Source organism: Clinocottus analis, unplaced genomic scaffold (assembly GCF_023055335.1).
Source record: "Clinocottus analis isolate CAN_PGR_092001 unplaced genomic scaffold, fCliAna1.0.p SCAF_12, whole genome shotgun sequence".
Taxonomy (NCBI): domain Eukaryota; kingdom Metazoa; phylum Chordata; class Actinopteri; order Perciformes; family Cottidae; genus Clinocottus; species Clinocottus analis.
Window position 1 is genome coordinate 11,301,257 of NW_027175843.1, and position 20,282 is coordinate 11,321,538.

Consider the following 20,282-nt stretch of genomic DNA (forward strand, 5'->3'; position numbering starts at 1 on the left):
TACATCTTTGAAGAACCGTTGCATGAGCGTGAGCCTGACATCATGAGCCACTCCACACGTGTCCGCAGCATAGATGTGCTCTTCATCACTAGTTGGTAGTTTCTTAGCCTCTTTGCTTTGGCAGCGGTGCCCGAGCACTAAAAGACAATAATAGATGTCAGTTATAAATAATGATGTGATTTATCTATCCAATCATCACAATCGCCAAATCAAAATGTGTTGTCAATAGGCGATTTGGTTTAAAAGGCAAGATTGCAAAGACAGATTTAAAATGGTCATGTGTAGTTGTTTAATTTTTACTCCCAGTAAAGAATGTGTCTTGTGTAGGTTATTCATTTCACCATCTGAAAATGAAAAGGGGAGATTGCTGGGACATGCTGTACCTGAGGATGCTTGGAGGAGAACAACTAGACCAGTGGGTCTATCTTCAGTGGACGGTCCGCTTTGGCCACAGATCACGCAGTCATAAAGAACCTCAGACTCCATCACTTCAGACGCTCCGAGGTCCATGGCTGCCTCAGTCTCAGGGGATTCTAGCGCAAAAACAAGTACAAATCTTAAGTTCGCAAAAGCTTCCATTCAAAAAATTTCAAAGTTATAACATGAAATTACTGCAACAGCTGAAGTCAATAATGGCTAAATCCGAAAAATGCCATTTTTATTGAATACTGAAAACTTATTCAACAATCTGTAAGCATTTAAGCATCCAACTGTGTGAAAAACTAAAACACTCAGAGGTAATGTGGTCAGAAAGGCCACATACCAGGGCAATATACCACATTCAGTTACACAACACTGCTTTGTAATTTACACTGAAAATAACCAATTGTAAGAAAACACTTTTGACTTAGATATTTTGGTGTAATTCCTGTGGGTGGTTTTCTTACTACAGGCAGTCATGGGAACAATAATTAAGTATGTTTTGTCTATCAATACTGGGAACAGTTGTAAATTCAGTCTGTTTGATTGGCACGCACTAGAAATGAATCACTCAAGTGAAACTACTTTCAAATGTTAAAAACTGTGTTCAATTTGAGCAGTAAATATTGGGGACAAATGTCAAGCTGTGTAGGAAAATGATTTATTGCTTTTTGGAAGAATATGTTCTCAAGAGAGGTCACGGTGTTCCTGGGGAAATGAAAGAATTAGATGTCAACAACACCACAGCAGCTTTAGCCCCAGGCCAAGCCAGTAACTGGAGTTACACACACACGCGCACACAAGCACATGCACGCACGCACGCACGCACGCACGCACGCACGCACGCACGCACGCACGCACACAAAGTAAGGCAACAAGGACACGCTAATCGTTTGTGTGCTGCTGTTTTATGCTACCTACAGAATACATTTGTCAACCATCTTAAAGTATTCTACGCTTGCAATAGAGTTGTAATTTTTCTTATGTCAGCCTGTTCTAAAAAAACTCGCCATTGGTTAAGGATGACACTGACGATCCGCTTTCTGATTGGTTTGGGATAACTTCTTCAGATTTACTCATATCCGTCCTCAATACAGGTGACTGGCAACAGCTCTTTCTTGTTAGAGCGTCCACGTTAATTTAAACAAGGTGCAATTGAAACTCTTCTCAGGGTGGATTAACAGGGACACTTATTCTGGAAAGACACATTTAAAAATGTACATCAAACATTCATTCAAGTACAACATAAGAACTTTGATTCAACTCCATTTCATTATAAAGGAAATATTACATTTCAGGAATATCTGAAATGTTGGGCAAAAACAACTAAAACTAATTTTTGACTGAGGCAATATTTTTGTAGGAAATTGTATTGCTCCCTTTAGTTTTTAGTTTTCTTTTTAGATAAAATAATTATACAATATAATATAATTCATTTACAATTGGAGTTGGCTGATATCTTTTACAATTGATAGATACTAATGGAATAGGTACAGCAATAGATGGAATGTTTATGATAACATGGATCTATAATTAATATTTGATATTAAAATTGTAATAATGTTTGAGAGGCATAATAGTGCATTCTGGTGTTAAGTCACCACCTCACCATCTGCGTCAATAATTTCCACAGTCCCCAAACTTCTGTACGCATGAGTCAGAGTTTCCATACAGGTGTGCACAGTCTCCCACAGGTTTGTTTTTATAGATGACAACTTTGTGCATGATTTAAATTGTTATCTTTCCATCCCGGTTTAATCTTACCTTGCTATATGATGCAAAGCCAGAAGTGAGTTTGAAGTACAGCAAGGAAAGTTACTGCTCAGCAGGAATCGTGCAAAGGAGGTCATAATACAGTCCTGCCGGAATAGTCCGTCTGATCACAGCAGCCATTATTCATTCACTAACCATGATGTGTCAAGGTGGACCCTCTGCAAACAACCCACTATTAGCGCTGTGATCCTACTGAATGTGCCCTCAGCCAACAGCCACCCACGATCCCACAGGAGCGCTCTCCTTTCAATTTATCCTAACAGGCCTGCAGATTCTACAAGCAGGGACTCGGCCCACTGTCACCTTGCCCCAATGAAAATGTATAACAATGACAGGTTTATTTCAGACAACAGTAGCATGATGTCCTCCAAACTAAAAAGTGTCATTGTGTGTTTTATGCGCTACAAGGTCGTGGACACCTATGTCCGAACCGACCCAGTCTGATGAAAACTCTACCGTGGAGGATGTTGCAGCTCTACTCAGTCCTTGCTGGAAGCCTCGATATTGCGAACAGTGCTCGGCGCAAACTGAGAATTTCCGTTCTATACTAAAGTCAAGTATACAGAGGAGGAGGCCCGTAGTTAATTAAACACTACCCAGAAACATTTGTTCATTTCATGAAAACTAAACTAATAACAAAAAATAACCATAATTTAAAGACTTGTAAACACATTTAGTATTAAAATTTATGACTGTTCAAACGCAATGCATGTTTTCAAACTCATTGGATTTAACACAAATGAGAAGTGTAGGGTCACTTGTTAGGCAACTTCCCCACACATATGCATGTGTGTACAATGGGGAGTTAGGAACTCAAAAAAGTTCATTTACAATCCTTGGCTTGCCTGTTTATCTGAACAGCATTATCAGAGACAATAGAGTGAATACTGCACTTTTATTTCCAACTACGCTACTGTAAGTATGCCACGTAAATATTGTGGGAGCATATTTTAGTCGTTGCAGCTGCTTTCCTGATCTGCAGAACATCCTGCCATGATTTGTACCTCTTTATAAACTACATTTTCTTCAGTGAGTAGTTTAAAGCTCTGAGACCACAAAACTGAGGCGAACAGTTGGAAAAAAGTTGAGCTGGCCTTTTCTTACCAACATCCATGGCTGTTTCCATGAAACTCTTCTGTCGGGAGGCAAATTCAGCAAGCAGCTTCTGTTGTCTCTCCCTTGCTCTCTGACGCCTAAAAGTAGAATATCCAGAATTTAACTAGAGTCCAAAACTAAATGCATACTGATTCACATACATACATACATACATGGCAAAACACAAGGTATAGAGTCATACAAAAATGATCCAAATAAAACCGTTGTATCTGCCTACGATCTTCTCTCATTTGAATTTGACTGTGTTTGGGATATTTCGGGGCGTTTCTCACTCCTCCGTCTCTTCCCCCACAGGGATCTGTTTGGCCGGGGCTGATACTGTCGTCGGTGTCATCTGACTCAAAAGCCCAGATAAGGTCCTCTAAATTCTCCTATCTGTATACAAATACTACTTCCATTAGCTGGAAAGACTGAACGTCACTCGCTGGCATGTGTTTAATTATAAACCACAACAGATAAATTCTGCTCATTTCTACTCTTGCCCTTAAGACCTTTCACATCATTTACATTTTCTGTGTGGTATTCTATGACAGGAATTTAATAACTTCCATTAGAAAAAATACACACCCACCTTCTCCGCCCGCATGTGCATGCGCACACGCACACGTTGATCGAGCTAATAGTTTGGGTCAAGCCCCACCCTGCAGACTTCCAGTGTGAAAGCTGCCTGTAAATTAAGTCACTAATAAGAGGACATAAACAAATGCTGACTGGAACGTCACAGCTCCATAATTTTCACTGACGCCTCATGGGTGCAAAAAAACCTGCATGAGGAACGGGCAGTGGCTTCTCACTTCAAGCTGCCACTGACCGCACTACTGCCTGACTGTTGCCTTGGAAACAACACTTTACCCACATCTGTGGGGTAAGGCCAACCCCAAAAGCAGACAATTATTAAATGTTATAGCCCATTCAATCATCATTAGAGGAGGTAAATGGGAGCCACGGACGAGTGGGTGAATGAAAAGAGGAGTCAGAAACCCCCAGCGATTTTGATTTAATTTTTCAAACAGCCAATAGACCCAATTTTCATGGCGGTGCAAAGATAAACAACATAGTTCATGGTGATAATTGCACAATTGTTTGAAAAACGTAAAGACCGTTTGATATCTTAAAATTCAGTAATTTTGGCTGAAAAAGCATAACCTTCTGCTGCTTTGGCCACACGTTGGTGGTAGTAGTAGTAGTATACAGAATATTTGTTTTTCAAACGACAGCGATAATGATATGCACCATGGACCTATGTAAATGTAAAATCATAGTGGTGAGTATGTTATTTCACAAAAAAAACAACATTATGTTACCTCTCTTCCTTATCCATGGTTTTCTTGTCAGTGGGATTATTCTTCTTTGGTGGCACAGGAGGAGACACCTTTCCACAAATGTCTTGGATGCTACGCTTGATTTGGCAGCTGCGTGTAGCCGCCTTGGTGAGGATGCGCTCAATGGCTGTAATGCCATCTCCGTGAGTATGCCGGCTCATGTCCATCTCCTCGAGCCACGACGGCGACAGAGAGTTATGCTTTGACGACAACTTCTGGTGGAGCTTAATGAGGAGAGACAGCATGCTCTCCCGGATCTCAAGGATCTCGGTTACCAGCTGTGGGGGTGTGCCTGGTGGGACCCAACGTGTTGAAGAGCTCTTGGGCCGGACAACCTGTGTGGCTTCAGTGTTGCTACGGTTGATTATCTCCTGGAACTTCCTCCTCCGCTCCGCTACAAGGCTGAACACCTGAGCTTCACGCAGGTTCTAGGAAAGCATAGAACAGCATCGACATGTTTGAATAGGTGACAACACCCAAGTCTGGCAGTGTTAATGTCATGTTTAATGCTACGTGGACACAGTGCAACCATTTGTGGTACATAAATAAATAATGTCCCACACAAACATTTGTCACAGCACATAACATTGCAAGTATCAAGCAGACATTAGATCAGCAAAACATGCAAAGAGATAAAGAGAAAACTCTTGTGACCAGCATCCCTTTATTCGACCTGCATCTGGGTGCTTTGTCAGATCTTTGAGCACAAACACAATTTCCTAAAATGACATCACTAGTAGTCTGATGGACTTTGATGGATTGGAGCGGTGATTCATTACCATAGTTAGACAAGCACTACACACATACAATTAAATGCCCATTATAGAATTTCAGCTGACGTCTCACAAATAACTTTGCCGATACCAACCCGGAACAAACATATTCCTGCAGGGAATTCAAATCATCCTGATGGGCACACAAGCCTTCTGAAGGACAGCCATGACCTGACCTGACGAAAAGGACCTGGGCTGCACTGTTGAATAAAAATATATAATACAGCCCAGTCAAGGAAACATCAATCATATTGCCATGCGGTTAAAAACATTTACCCAAACCTGCATCTCGCATGTAATTAGTTTCAGCAGTCAAGAGGGAAGGAAACTGCTGAAGCGCAGCATTTAATCACACCATAACACACAAAGGCAGACCTGCTTTGAAAGCTGCAAAGAAATTCTTTCATAATTCAGATAAAAAAGTAGACAAACACAGCTGCATGTGGCATCAAAGCCATCAGCCTTTTTATAAAAAAGGATGTAGATACCTCTCTCCAATTCCCTGAAAGACGTCTTGAGTTCTGTAGAGCAAGTACAGCAAAACGAACAACAATAATAGTAATGATATAAAAAGAGGAACAAAAGATGAAAGATAAATCATCATGTCAAAGCAAGCTCAAAGACAATGTGACAAAACACGTTTTTGGTAATATGCCAACCATATCATATAATGCTGACAGCTACATTGAGCATGAATAGTAAGGAGAGCACCAAAATAAGTATATCCCATAGCGACCATGAACATAGGTACCAAATGTCATGGTCATCCATCTTTAAAGTTTGTGAAAAATGGATGTTGGATGAGAAATGAGTCCTTAAGGAATGTCATCCCAAACTTTCCTGTGAAGATACGTGAACGTCTGAAATCTACATTGCCTTTGGCTGTGCAGGAGAGCTTCTTGTGACATAATAGCAAGGGCGGTGAAACTTATTTGAATGGAATGAAAGTGCATGAGGCATATGATAGTAATGAGTTATAATGTTAAGTCCCAATCAGCTGATAATCAAAGAGCAAAAAATTATATTTCACAGCGTCTAAAAGTTGTGAGAGACATTATAGCCCATTTTCTCTTTGCTATATGAAATAAGCATTCATGAATCTATATGTTTATGATACTGTTGGTCCATGTGGTAGGCATTAGCACCATGTATTGTTTTGTGTGTCAAACTGAAACCACGCCTTATTCTATTCTAAAACAGACAGCATTACAGGCCTTGTGTGCTCTTCCCTTATCAAGTGTTCATAGTCAACTTTTAAGCAGACCATTGCCTCCAGCAGATATATAGCAACATTGGCTTGTGCTTTTGGACATTGAATTAATGAATTAATTATTTCCCCACTGAGGGACTAATAAAGGATTATCTTAAGGTCTAATAATCATTGACCTTTTAGCTTTGATCTCATTAAAAAAATGTCTCGGTCTTGCACATATAGAAGTTTAGCTTTCTTGCCCACCCACTAGCCAAACAACAAACAGACCTTCAGCATAGTCATTAGAGGTTTTAACTTTGTTGTTTTGGTTACAGCGACATCACACTGTAATCAATGGTAATGTAAGCAAGCTCAGCTTACAGACAAAGCTACATTTTACCTGGCCATAAGAAGAAGCTTCATTGCTGGTGCTAGGAGGGGCCTCTCTCTTCACTTCAGGAGCCGTTTCAGGAACCCGAACCCTCACAAAGTTGATGACGTGATGCAGGTTGGAGAGCAGGTTTGTGCCAGGGAACCAGCTGTCATGGCAGTGCTCCTCAATGCAAGGCTCCTGGATGCAAAGGATCCGGTAAGACACTGATGGACACGAGACACGAGACACGATATTAAGACGCTTGCTTGTAACACAGACACCCGTATTTCACCTCATCCTCCTTGTTGTCTTGAACCTGGTTGTCCAAACCCAGCTCGATCAGGTACAGCACCATGCACAGCACATGCTCCGACATGTTCTGATGATCCATCCATATCTAGAAAAAAAAAATACAAGTTAATACTGAAGAGCAGACAAATATCAACTATGCCCCCGTTTGGATTAAACAATTGTTTTGCCTGTCAACACTTGTCTTTTTCTTTCTACATTATGCCTCTATACTTGGACTGTCTGGTATTGTACCAATATCTTGAAATATGTCAAAATCAAATCATAGCCAAGTGATATGACAGGTCGCGAAATTACATATACATGCACTTCTAATTTAGCTCAATAAGTTAATTGAGATGCACGATCAGCCCTGTAATATAACACATGAATAGTTGTTAAAAAGGTTTACCTTGTAAAGGAGAGTGAATATCACAATGTGCAGCGTCTTGCAGTGCAGCAGCTTGATGAGGCCTTTGTAACACGGATGTAGAGCCGTCCTCTCCTTGTAAGGTGGCCATGGGTTGCCAGTGTGAATCCCAGACTGTTTTAAACTAGGTGACGTAATTAACAAGACAGAAATGATCAGAGGAATGACAGAGTAGCACACAGAACATTGTAATTCATTACCAAACTGATAAGGGCGTGAACTAGCTCTCATTCAACAGAATAGTTGTTTTTCCACATAAAGCAAGACGATGAAAGGAATCCGAGTTTAATGAAGTGACACCTTACATTGTTCAGAGTAATTCACTGCACAAAAGATTGTAGTCTATGCAACAGAGCAGCCGACGGGCAGCACAGTCACTCACTATATTAGTGATGATGGGAATCATTGTTATATAAAACTAGGGCCAGCCTGACAGGCAATCCATCATATTCAAACGGTGTGAATGAGCAACATGAGGCTGGTATCAGACTGTGAAGGTGGCAGTGGCAGCTTCAATATGTTTTAGGGAAAAATATGCCTTTGTGTAATGTAATGCAGTATATAGCAATATAGTGCATGTAAAATAAGTACAATTAACTACTTTCAAGCTCTACCAAAGAAGGCCTAAAATCCCATAAAACAGGGATATCCTCCCAATTTTTATTTCAAACAGACGTTCTCAGTGAGAGACCCTTTATTATGATTAGCATCTTTATACGTTCCAGCGACCTTAAAGAAAATAAACCTAAAAGGTATCTCCTTCACCTCTATGCTCACTTCTGTGTAAGAAGAGGTCTGTACTACAATCAAACAAGAAAGATTTCCTCAATTCTATTACAATTTAGACATACATTTAGAAATATTGATTTTTCTCGACAGCTATCTAATTGGAACCAACTTGAGCACCCAGTAGATGTGACCTTTCTTATCATGTCACTTCGTGGGCAGAAGAGAAAGAGTTGACCCTACGACACTAAACAGAGCATGACGTAGGTTAATTGTCAAGGACGACTGAGCATGAATACTCCGGAAAAAAGAATAGAGTACAGTCAAGCAAAATGCAAAGACATTATGCGACACACAACGATAAAAACATTTTCATAAAAATCACTGCTTATACAATATTTAAATTATAAACACACCTTTTACTTTGGGAAATCAAGGTAGTGTTAACTTACAATGCTGAGTATCTGTCCATCGCTGACTGGACGTCACGCCGATAGACCGTTCTGAGAACGACCATGATAGGGTCGAATTCCTTCTCCCACACCTCCGCTAGTTTTGAAAAGGGAGAAAAATGTTTTGTAACCTCTGGTACAAAATGATATTGATTTACTTTCTTCCTATTTTCACTTTCTCCATGTGAGTGGAGTAAGCCTGCCCCCAAGTGGTCCACTGAGTACTAATGACATCACTCTAATGGTCAAAGTTTTCAGGCTTCTCATTTTCATCTATATGACTAATTTCTATTCACAAATTAGAATCCAAAGTGTATTAAAATGCATTACACATATGCCCTCTTGGTTGGTTTTAAAATATATATGTGCATATATACCCATAAAAAGGGTTCCTATGGCAAGTTAGAATTAAAGGGGAAATTTGCAGATTTTCCACACAAGCTCTAAATAGAGTTCGGTGTGTAGTGTGAAAAACTCCCAAAGTTGTTACCAAAGTTCTCCAACTCTCACTGTGACGTACTTGGTATGAGGAAGAACTACAGAGCGGTACTTTTGCCTTAAAAGCTGTGTGGCGCAACGCCGCTCAAAAAAATGTCCTTCTCTTCGTTTGTGTTAAGTTTCCAACAGCAAAAGTGGCATCTTAAATTGATGTGTCCACAAGGTGTTGATATAGCATAACCACTTCGGGACACTTCTGGGACATCAGACAGGTTTCTTGCAACACCAAAAACATCCTACCTTTTGGTGTGTACATGCCCTGCTGCATGGAGCCTCCAGGCTCGAACACCGGTGCTTTGAAATCAGCCACAGCAGAGAGCACCTCCTCAAAACTACAACTCCCTGGAACAATGCCACTCTTTGGGTTGGGATTCTCAGGAATCTAAGAAAACACTCTTAAGGAAAAGGATTGCTTTGGATGACTGAATATGATTTCTCTTTAACATGTTTGTATTGAAGGATACAAGGTCTAACAGCGCACTGTGTGTACGGTCATTCATACACAACTGCGAGACCATTTCACTCCGAAGGATCTCATCATCCGTCATCCCTGTTGGTGAGAGTGAAAAGTAGAGCGTAAGGACAAACTGATGAAGAGCATTAAAATAATTAAAATAATGCAAGTTTATTATCTATCATTATTGAGGCTTGTTTTATTATAGTGCAAGTGGTTTGTAAACTTATTGAAGATTGTGTGCATCCTCTATTGTACCACTTACCCAAATGAACACGAAGGCTCGTCAATATGACCAAAAAGGTCAGTGCTCCTTCAAGCATCGGCCTCTCTTGCTCAGAGTCCAACACAGCATTCTGGTGCTGAGATGCCATGGTCAATAGGTCTACCACTTTGAACCTGTGTGACAGAAGACAGCATTGCATTACAATTGTAAAATATTATATGAATGCATGTGTAAGAGTTAACGTTTACCTCTCAAAAACACTTGAGATAAAGTAGTCAGGATCTAGTCTCGATGCACAGACCTGTGAAGTAAAATTAAATAAATTAGAATTGTAACAGAAAATGAAAAGAATGATTATCAATAAGTATACTGATAGTTTTTTTATGATATAGCAATACAAACCTGGAGCAGATATATGTCTGGGTCAATCATAGAGTTGCAGAAGTGTGATTGCACGTAGGTCATTGCCTGTCCCTTGATCTGCAGACCATTCCTGACCCACATGTTGCTGTGGATCTCTGACAGGGATGCCTATAGACATACATAGCAACTTATTAGTTAACACGTGGCAACAAACTTGGAGAGAATATAGATATAAATAAAAACCACAAATGTGTTTCTGGGCCAAGTGTTATACCTGGATTTGGAGTGGATGCACCATTATCTTCATCAGCATTTCCTGGTCAGGCAGGAGGCTATCCAGGTCCAGGCCTTGACATTTTACAGCCTGAGATTTTCAAACAATTATATTAAAAAAACACACAAACACATTCTGCTGAATGATGTCTTAAGAGATAAGAGCTTCTGACATACCTTGCTGAGGAACATGGCATAGTAACGGTGCAGTGGCAGGTGAAATGTCACTTGATTTGGAGCAGGCTATAAAACATTTAAGAGCCATGAGAAAGAGGTGAGGTGAAAGCTTTGCTTTTAATCACAGTGGTTTGGCTTTTAAATATACCTCATCAATGAAGCCAATGGCATCAAACCAGATCTGCAGGGTCTCCAAGCAGTAGCGTACCACAGTTTTACTATATTCCTGAGTCTCCTGTGAACAGAATTTATGTTAAACATCGACATAAGGTCAGACAAGAAGTGTGTGTATGCCAAGATATGTTCCATCAATCATTAGGACCATTAGGAATGAGCACAAGAGATGTGTGAGAGAGTAGTCAGACTGTAAAGACAGACTTACTTTGACTTTGCAGTGTGTCAAGAGACCCCACATTGGTTGCGCACAGGCCTCAAGCTCTGCTGCAAATGCTGCATAGTATGTCTGAGACTCAAATTCCACATGTTCATTCAACTCCCGCTTATTCAAGTTCATACCTATCAGAGCAGGAAATGGTTTAAAATGTTAGACAGTCACCAGATGTTATAATGTAATACTCATGCAAGCAATCAATATAAAAATCACATAGTCGGCCTTGCGTTTTGAAAATTCAGCACAGATCTCTGAATATATTTCTTTGAGCATGCACATATTAAAATGTCTGTGTATATATGAGTCACAATATTGGCAAATAGGTTTCTATTCTTAGAAATTAAATGTCTGATGATAGTCAAATCAATCTTTGTTAAACATAAGACTTTAAAGCAGGAGCAGTACAGAAGTAGTGCAGAGAATGTAATAGTGACATTAAGTCAGCAAGAGGATACTCCAGCCCACTTTGCAAGGGTGAGTGATATTTTTAGGGACGTGGGGGTAGAGTAGACACAGCGAGAGAGCAGCACGAACCACAATCCTGATTCAGTGTCAGAATCATATACCTCACAACTCCCTTTTTCTGAAGCATTACCAGTAGACAATAGTGGAGGCCTGTCTATGTCTGATTATGCATACTTTTGATACATAAAGTCAAGTAGAAAATCTGCATAAGCATTCAAATTAAGGGTTGGATTTGCTTTGTGTATATCCGTTTCATGGCCATGTGCCTCAACTACTAAACTTCTATTCTGAATTATCGAAAAAAAGGTATAACAGGGAAACCAGAGCATGTACAAGATACTGAGTTCTACATTCAAAGTTTCAATTTAGTGTGGAAATATTTTTCCAAAATGAATGCATGGGCAACAAATTGATTTAAATATACCATATCCCTATCCAAATATGACTTACCTTGGAAAAAAGACACAAAGCTCATCCACAGCATCAACAATGAATGGTCCTCGAGGAACTTTTTTGCTACACTTTGGTGCGAGAGGATGTTAATAAAATCACTAACTAATGGCCAGTAGGTATTGTTTTTTAACAGAGCTTCACTGCAGTTTACCACAACATGGCGACTGTTCTCTTCATCTAAAAGAAGAAACAAGAGACAAGAAAACACAGACATCAAGTTAATTTTGGCTCACTTTGTATTAATCATTTCAAATAAAAAAGAAAGGGACAAATATGTGGAGAAAGACAATACACTTGCAAGTTACATAACTCAACACCTTGCTGCATTACAGCGTAACATTTTGTCTGCAGAGTAAAACATTTTTTTAAAACAGGACTCGACAAAAAGTTTAAAAGTTCAGGATCATTTCACTCTGAGCCTTTACAATGGGAAAGGCCAGAGGGATGAAACAATGATGCCTGTTTTTTCAGCACTCAGGATGATTAAAAATGGAATGCAGGATAAAAAACTGCAATTTGCTATTTCAGAAGCAGTTCTTCTACAAAAAGAAATGTATTTATTTACTTACATACATACATACATACATACATACATACATACATACATACATACATACATACATACATACATACATACATACATACATGTGGATATTTTGAGTAACTGAATAGAATGGAATCATGAGTTTTGACATTAAACCTACAATAACCTGCATGATCCTCGACAGAGCCTTTTTCAAGTTTGATGAGGTGCGTTAAATCAAAAATGATCTTACACAAATGGACCACTTACCCTGAAGTTCACTTTTAATAAGGCAACTCTCCATCATGTAGAGGAGGACTGTGACCATGATGTCCAGCAACTGACACTCCTCCGTCACATGTCGAGCCAGCTCCTCGTTGCTAAACAGCTGCACACTAATATGTACAATGCGGTTGGACATGGTATCGGACTCGTGGCTTTTCATCAGAGTTTTCATGATGAATGCATAATGCTGAACAAATGTTTTTGTAAATGTGATCTGCCAGAGAGGAAGAGAAAAGCCCATAACAAAATTAAGGCTTCCTGTAATGATGCTGCAATTTTCAAAGGAGGATTCCATTTGCTTTCTAAACCTAATATGCATATGGAAAGCATTGTTTTTGTTTCAAAAGGAAGGCGAGACATGCATCTGGCAAAGTAATTTCATTTTGAGAGAAAATACCTTGTAATCCTGATCTGGCAACATGTTTAGTAGGAAAGTGACCATCTTCTGAGGGAACTCATATTTTATTGTCCAAAACAGCAACTCCTCCAAAAAGCATTTATGCTTCAGGGATTCAATAATGCACGGATCTGAGGGCAGAAAAGGCACATGATAAGATGGCCATTTTGTGTACATGTACTTGTGCAATATACTTATACTATTTACATTTACCTTTGGTACTACTGCTCAGCTTAACCCTCTTCCTCTGTCCAACAGACTGTCCTGCATCTTGGTCCTCCTGAGTGGAAGAAAATAAAAAACCAACACGTTTACAAAATGATTAACGGTCATATGATTTCATATCAAATTTACCATTATGGAAATAATGCATCATTTAGCGATGCAAGTATCAAGTAAAATTAGCAAAAATCTAAACAGATTTAACAAATCTATGGGTCTTTGTTTTTCACATGCAAAAAAATAATCCAAAAATAAGTACAAACAGGTTCAAATTAGTTGGTTATTCTAAGTGTGATGCTGGCACAAACCTCTTTACTAGACTCATCTGGACTTCCTGGTGCAGTGGTTCCTAAATAAACAAAAAGAAAACAACAAAAAGATTTTGCCAAGTAGCCATTAGCAGCATCTTAAGCCACTGGACACAAACATACAGTTGCACAAGATATCACAAGATGCAAAACTGAATTTGTTCAAACAACAATATTCAACTTGGGTTCAAATAGGCTATGCGACACTGTCTTATTCTCTAAAATCAACATTTAATTTCTCTTCAGATAAGTGGTGAGATCTGGGTACTTTGGCAATAAACGTGTTTGTTTATCTTAAACTAATGATATCATACATTAATATTATCTAGAATAGCTATGATGTAGGCCATTCAATACTGTGCGGGAGTGTTTGAGAAAGTGGTTAATGCAAGTTCACAGGACTTTGGTGTAATCGAAAAATGTGTGAAACATTAGTCCCAACATTAACTTAACATTTCTAACAGATGGTTAGTGACAATATGTTGTATATAAATGGTAATGGTTCTCTTACCCAATAGGACCATTGCTCCTGCACCTCCTTCAGCACCAACCGTGACATCAGCAGTAGCACCTTGGGCTTTCTCCTCCACGGACACCAAACCTGAATTCTGCAAGGCTGACAAATACTTGTCATAGTTCTTTTTAGCATACAAATTATCCTCTTGGCCTGGAACAGTGAAACAAAACAGAAATTTTAACAATTGTATTATGTGAAAATCTCAAGGGGGGAAAAAAAAAAACGTGATCGCAAGCAGATAAACAATAAGTAAAGGACACCTGGATTCCTGGATTTTATATTTTGCTCAGAATCCACAACTTAGATGAAAATGCAGCAAACCTTTTATATTTTACCAATACAAATGTATGAATTCTGAAACCACACAATGATATAATTTAAATAATTGGTCGAACACAAACTCCAGTATAGATATTTACCCATGCTCAACTCCTTGAATGTTTGCTGATTGGTCAAGATCTTTGTCAGTACAGTCCTCATTGCGCCTCCCATCTTTGTGAGCTCCTCCAGGAAAGAGATCTGAGGTTCTAGCTGCTGCAGAACCTTCTGCAGATCTCGCTCAGTTGAGGCGTCTGGTAAAGCAAGATGGGAGATATATCAGACTCAGGGCTTTTGAATTTTGTATATAAACAGTTGTATGATACTCAAATTGCATCGATATGCAACAGGAGATCCAGATCGTGTATAAAGTATTAAAGATGATAAAAAAAAATATGAAATACTTTTAATACTAGGATCGTGAAAGTCATTTTTCATAGTTACTGCCCTTGTTCAAGACGGTCCAAAGAGCCAAAGTATATTATCTTCCTAAAGAGAAGACGTGTGTCTTTACCTGCTTCAATGTATCCATCTCTCAGATACTGAATAATGCACAGGATGAAGTGAGGAAGAACCATCTCAGACATCAAGAGAAGGTCTCGAGGTATTGAGGGGACATTCTCCCCGGTTCTCAACCGATGCCGTCTGCAAAACCTGCAAGAAATAAAAACACAAAAGTTGATGTTCCCGAACTCTCATAAAGACTATACATAGCAGCCTTCTCTCTCTTTATTTATAATCAAGTTATTTGAATTATAGTATCATTCCAGCTAAGGCTCCATATTGGTCCTGCAAAACCAGAAGATGGCATGTCAATTTAATTAATTTTTTTAACCTTTAGTATGTTTTATATATTTACTTGTAATCACTGCACTATATTTAGTTAATTATTCCAGTTGGGATGAGGTTGATAATAGTTGTGATTAGGCAAGCATTACAGGCCAGGAAAGTGGGAGCTATTTTTTTTTTTTTTTTTTTTAACCCTGCCCAATACACATAGTGTGATCCATAGCAACACACAAAATGTTCTTGCTCATATTGCGCAGACTGTTTGACTGAGACAAATTAGTCAGCAGAAAAGTCAGCTGCTTGATGTCACAATATGTTGTTACTTCTGAATAACAATATCAAAACTATGCATGTAAAGATATGTTTTACCCCAGTTTTGCAAAATTTTATCTAAGCTACAATTATACCTTATAGTTTCTAAAGAGGGAAAACTATACCTAAAAAAAACAATCATAGCTATTACTGTTTGCAGTAGGACTGGGCAATATGGAGAAGATCAAATATCACAATGTGTTGGGTTGATAATTGGTGCTTTCACGTGTACGCAACGAGATAACTGGTACTCATTAGTAATGTGGAGATATTAACTAAATAGATTAAAGCAAATCATTCGGAAAATGACATCACTTGAGTGGCAAGTCGCCTTTAAAACCAGGACAAGACAATTGTGCCATAGTACAATATTAAGATATCTAATCTCATATCACGATGTCGATATATAATACCATTATATTTCCCGAGCCAGTATTACAGACACCTCAAGCTGCAGCTGCGGGTATAATAATTACAGTGATGGTTAGCATGGCTAGCCCCTCGGAGAAGCGATAACTAGAAGTACGAAGGCTAATAATAAAGCAGCATAATACTATTAAAACAGCTGCTGGTGGGCTGTAATCCGCATCCAGATCTCACAGAAGCACCTGGAAGCTAAACAGACTACGCAGATGAGGACATGGTATCATCTATATTAGCCCACTGTCACTCCGAGACCTGTCAAAACGTTAGCTTTAGCTTCCCCAGTCTCGCTAGCAGCTAGCGTTAGCTCGCACTTACCCACTCTCCCGCATGACATTCCCGTCTCCACAGTCACAGGCCCCGCCGGCCTGGCTCCGGAACATGTTGAAGTCATGGCCCGTGTGGTCTCCGTTGTTGAAACACTCAGCGCACAGGGACATGCACGGGGAGATGCCACAGGTCCGGCATCGATACGCCACGAAATTAGCCGTCCAGACCAAGCCGCACAGGGTCGCGTTGTCGTAAGACCGGACGGTTTTGCAGAACTCCTCGAAGCCTTCGCCTCCTGCGATGAGACATTTGCACCAGTCGAGAGCCTCGGTGTCCGCCGCCGGGGTTTCTGGATTCAGCACAACGTCAAGCAGCTCCTGGAGCTGTCGGACCCCGGAGCTATTGTCAGCCCGATTCAAGTCTGCCTTCAAGTGGGCGGCGGTGGCTTTCTTGTCCCGGCGCAGCAGCAGCGACGCCGCCATCATGCACTCTGGCTTGTTGTCCACAAATTTATTTTTGTTGTCTTGTTTCCATGTTCTCGGGCTTTCTCGCGGTAGGACTGACGAGTTCGGCCGACGCTCAGTGTCCAACGATGACTGGATCCAGTTAAAGTATCGAGTGGAATCGAGGCGTCTGTCTCGTCTAACCAGCTCGGTTCATGCACAATCGTTGGTTTTATGGTTTAAAAAAAGAAACGAAAATACAGAAATACCGTGTTGTTGTTTTTCGTTGTTGGTTCGAAACCAAAAAATGAAAAATACACAACCGTTTTATTGTTATTCTTCCGAACCGACCTCAAATAACGAGCCGAATTGAGTTTTTGCAAATCCTTCCCTTTTTTTTTTTAGACAGACTCAAAGCAAAGCTGGCGACCGGAAGAACGAGTCTGTCAAGGTAAAAGCCAAGCCAATAGAAGGATTATAGGCAAGTAATAAAGTTTAATCAAAATAATTTGTTTGTGCAGAGTTGTTGCTGTTAGCGCTCGTGTTTTTTACTCTGTTTCTCGAGTGAACGCAGAGCAGAGTCATTATTACTACTGTATTCTGCTACTACTGTATTATTATGCTTACTGTTTTTTGTATTACTGTTTTACTGTTTATTTATAATAATTGATTTTCATTTACTGTGTCTCTTTTGTGCAATGCTGCTGTAATCCTGTAATTTCCCCACTGCGGGACTAAAAAAAGGACTATTTTATCTTATTTTATGAGGAGATCCATAGTAAAGGTGTTTACACTTAATTGTATTTACCTGTGTTTGGTTATTAATACTAATGTATTTATTAATGCTGTGTATTTGCTCTGATATTGTATGTTCATGGTTAATTTGCAACCTAAATATATAGATACTGTATTTACTTGTTCTACTTGTCATTTTGGAACCAAACATTCCTACATGGAAGAGGGAGCCTGTGTTCAGAAGGCAATGCAAAATGTCAATTAAATAATAAAGAGACAGTTGGTTTAGTCGTACCTGTGCTTCCCATTTCTACCTTTATTACTATATCATCACTGCAACATCATGACTGTTATTGTCATAAACATTCAATATCTGACTTGTTCTGTTATAACTCTGCTGTCAGTGTCTTTGTCACACCATCATAATGTTTGATCTAAAAAAAATGATGTAGCATTGTGATCAGAGTAGACTATATAAGTTATTGTACAAGACTGAAACAGGGAGAGTACAGCTACTCTCACATTTCAAAGATGTCACATGGTTGATAGTCAAATGATTGTTCTGCGTCGTCCTGTTTTTAGCCGTATGTCTGTTTGTGCATGTACATTTATGAAGTAATTTTAATTGTATGTGTACACACTTGATTCTAAATATATAAATAACACTATTTTAATAGAGGTAGTTTGCTGTACCTATGAAACTGAGCAACAGGGCTATGAGGTCCCCTGATATTACATGTCGGTCACTAACACATTTACATCAGTAGATCAGGACCTTCCCTAGCTAAGAGCAGTAGATCGTACTTTTATCTGATCAATGACTCTATGGAGGGGACCTCAATTTATCAGATCGGGAAATGGACATCATTTAAAGATCAGAGTTCCCACAGAAGCTTCAAGAATTTAAGACTGTGGAAGAATGAGCCAACAAAGGCTTTTGTACCAAGTATTATATAAATTTCAGTCAGCGTGTTTAATACTTTTTCACTGTGTCAGTCCATTTTATACACATAACTTCATTTCTGAATGTATTTGTTTGTTTGTTTTAACGTATGGAGTACTTACGTGGGCTAGGTTGCAACTGAACTATGAACATACAATATGATATATATATATATATATATATATTCATATTCATATATATGTATGTATGTATATATATATATATATTTATATGTCAGTCTCTCGGACCCTAATAATAATACCCCTATAACAGTTTCAATAGGGTCCTCTCGGACTGACTACGTTAGTCGCTTGAACCCTAATTAAAGCTGCAAGCAGCTGTGAGCGGGTCCTCGCTCTATCCGTTATGTCGGAGGGCGCCGAAGGGTCGCTGAGCACATCCGGGCGCCAGGTGGGCGTATGCTCTCGCCCGGGCGAGCCCAGGCGTCCCAGACGTGCCTGATAGAGCGAAGACCCGCTCACAGCTGCTTGCAGCTTTAATTTTTGTTTTATCATTCCATCACATCCTCAAATTGTGTCACAATCTTAGAGGGAGAAGTAATGGTGAGAAAAAAGTCAAGACATAATGTCCATCAAAACACAAATCAGTGTATTGGCTTATACTTGTGCCCGTACTTTTGCCCTCAAGTACTTTTTATTGTGGGCGTCAGTGAAATAATTTTTAAATCATGGAATTAGAGTTAAAATTATAATTTGGTTTTATTTTGGACCTGCATGTCTTTGAGTTTGGGGGAAAACCGGATTGCTCGGAGAAAAAACCCTACAAACAGGTAAAGAACATGCAAACAGAAATTGTGTAAAACTCCTGGAAGGAGAAGGTATTGGTGAGAAAAAAAGTCAGGACATAACGTCCGTCATTTTGGTTTTACCATTCCAACGCATCCTCAAATTGTGTCACAATCTCAGAGGGAGAAGTAATAGTGAGAAAAAAGTCAGGACATCAAGTCTACCAAGACACAAATTAGTGTAATGGCTTATACATGTGCCCTTAAGTAGTTTTTAGTATGGGTGTCAGTGAAATAATTTTTAAATCATTGAATTAAAGTTGAAATTATTATTTGTTTTTATTTTGGAGCTGCATGTCTTTGAGTTTGGGGGAAAAACGGATTGCCCGGAGTAAAAACCCTACAAACAGGTGGAGGACATGCAAACAGAAATTGTGTAAAAATCTTAGAAGGAGAAGGTATTGGGGAGAAAAAGGTCAGGACCTCAATTCTGTCATTTTTGTTTTCTCAATCCATTGTATCCTCAAATTGTGTCACAATCTTAGAGGGAGAAGGTATTGGTAAGAACAAAGTCAGGACATAATGTCCGTCATTTTTGTCTCACCATTCCAACGCATCCTCAAATTGTGTCACAGTCTTAGAGGGAGAAGGTAATGGTGAGAAACAAGTCAGGACCTCAAGTCCGTCATTTTTGTCTCACCATTCTATTCACTATTAGTGCTCTCTCTTCTCATCCGCCATACTCGTCTCACCTCTCTTCACCTTCAACTGCCTTTCTTTTGCTTGTTTTTTCAGTTCCTTGATGTTGTTCTTCAACTTTTCGGCGCTCTCATTCTGTGTTTTCCGTAACTCCTTTTGTTTCTTTTCCTCCTCCTCCTTCTCTTTTG

At 39.4% G+C, this 20,282-nt stretch overlaps 1 protein-coding gene across 3 annotated transcripts in view; it reads right to left on the reverse strand.

The window, feature by feature from the left end:
• The window catches only part of ubr3 (ubiquitin protein ligase E3 component n-recognin 3), a 36,594-nt gene extending 19,250 nt beyond the window's left edge, over positions 1 to 17,344 (reverse strand). The window contains exons 1-26 of one of the 3 annotated variants that reach the window (XM_068572130.1): positions 16,578 to 17,340; positions 15,250 to 15,389; positions 14,837 to 14,989; positions 14,412 to 14,516; positions 13,901 to 13,941; positions 13,584 to 13,650; positions 13,371 to 13,501; positions 12,959 to 13,187; positions 12,163 to 12,342; positions 11,239 to 11,372; positions 11,005 to 11,091; positions 10,857 to 10,922; positions 10,681 to 10,770; positions 10,446 to 10,574; positions 10,292 to 10,344; positions 10,083 to 10,216; positions 9,828 to 9,913; positions 9,604 to 9,745; positions 8,866 to 8,962; positions 7,670 to 7,811; positions 7,262 to 7,366; positions 6,997 to 7,167; positions 4,614 to 5,059; positions 3,298 to 3,386; positions 384 to 533; positions 4 to 137 (exon numbers count right to left, since the gene is read on the reverse strand). In XM_068572130.1, the coding sequence (XP_068428231.1) occupies positions 4 to 137; positions 384 to 533; positions 3,298 to 3,386; positions 4,614 to 5,059; positions 6,997 to 7,167; positions 7,262 to 7,366; positions 7,670 to 7,811; positions 8,866 to 8,962; positions 9,604 to 9,745; positions 9,828 to 9,913; positions 10,083 to 10,216; positions 10,292 to 10,344; positions 10,446 to 10,574; positions 10,681 to 10,770; positions 10,857 to 10,922; positions 11,005 to 11,091; positions 11,239 to 11,372; positions 12,163 to 12,342; positions 12,959 to 13,187; positions 13,371 to 13,501; positions 13,584 to 13,650; positions 13,901 to 13,941; positions 14,412 to 14,516; positions 14,837 to 14,989; positions 15,250 to 15,389; positions 16,578 to 17,014 (3,738 nt within the window). In that variant the 5' untranslated portion in view covers positions 17,015 to 17,340. Of the gene's footprint in view, positions 1 to 3; positions 138 to 383; positions 534 to 3,297; positions 3,387 to 4,613; positions 5,060 to 6,996; positions 7,168 to 7,261; positions 7,367 to 7,669; positions 7,812 to 8,865; positions 8,963 to 9,603; positions 9,746 to 9,827; positions 9,914 to 10,082; positions 10,217 to 10,291; positions 10,345 to 10,445; positions 10,575 to 10,680; positions 10,771 to 10,856; positions 10,923 to 11,004; positions 11,092 to 11,238; positions 11,373 to 12,162; positions 12,343 to 12,958; positions 13,188 to 13,370; positions 13,502 to 13,583; positions 13,651 to 13,900; positions 13,942 to 14,411; positions 14,568 to 14,836; positions 14,990 to 15,249; positions 15,390 to 16,577 lie in introns of all 3 variants that reach the window. The other 2 variants (XM_068572129.1, XM_068572131.1) reach the window with 2 other exon arrangements.
• Positions 17,345 to 20,282: the final 2,938 nt, after the last annotated feature.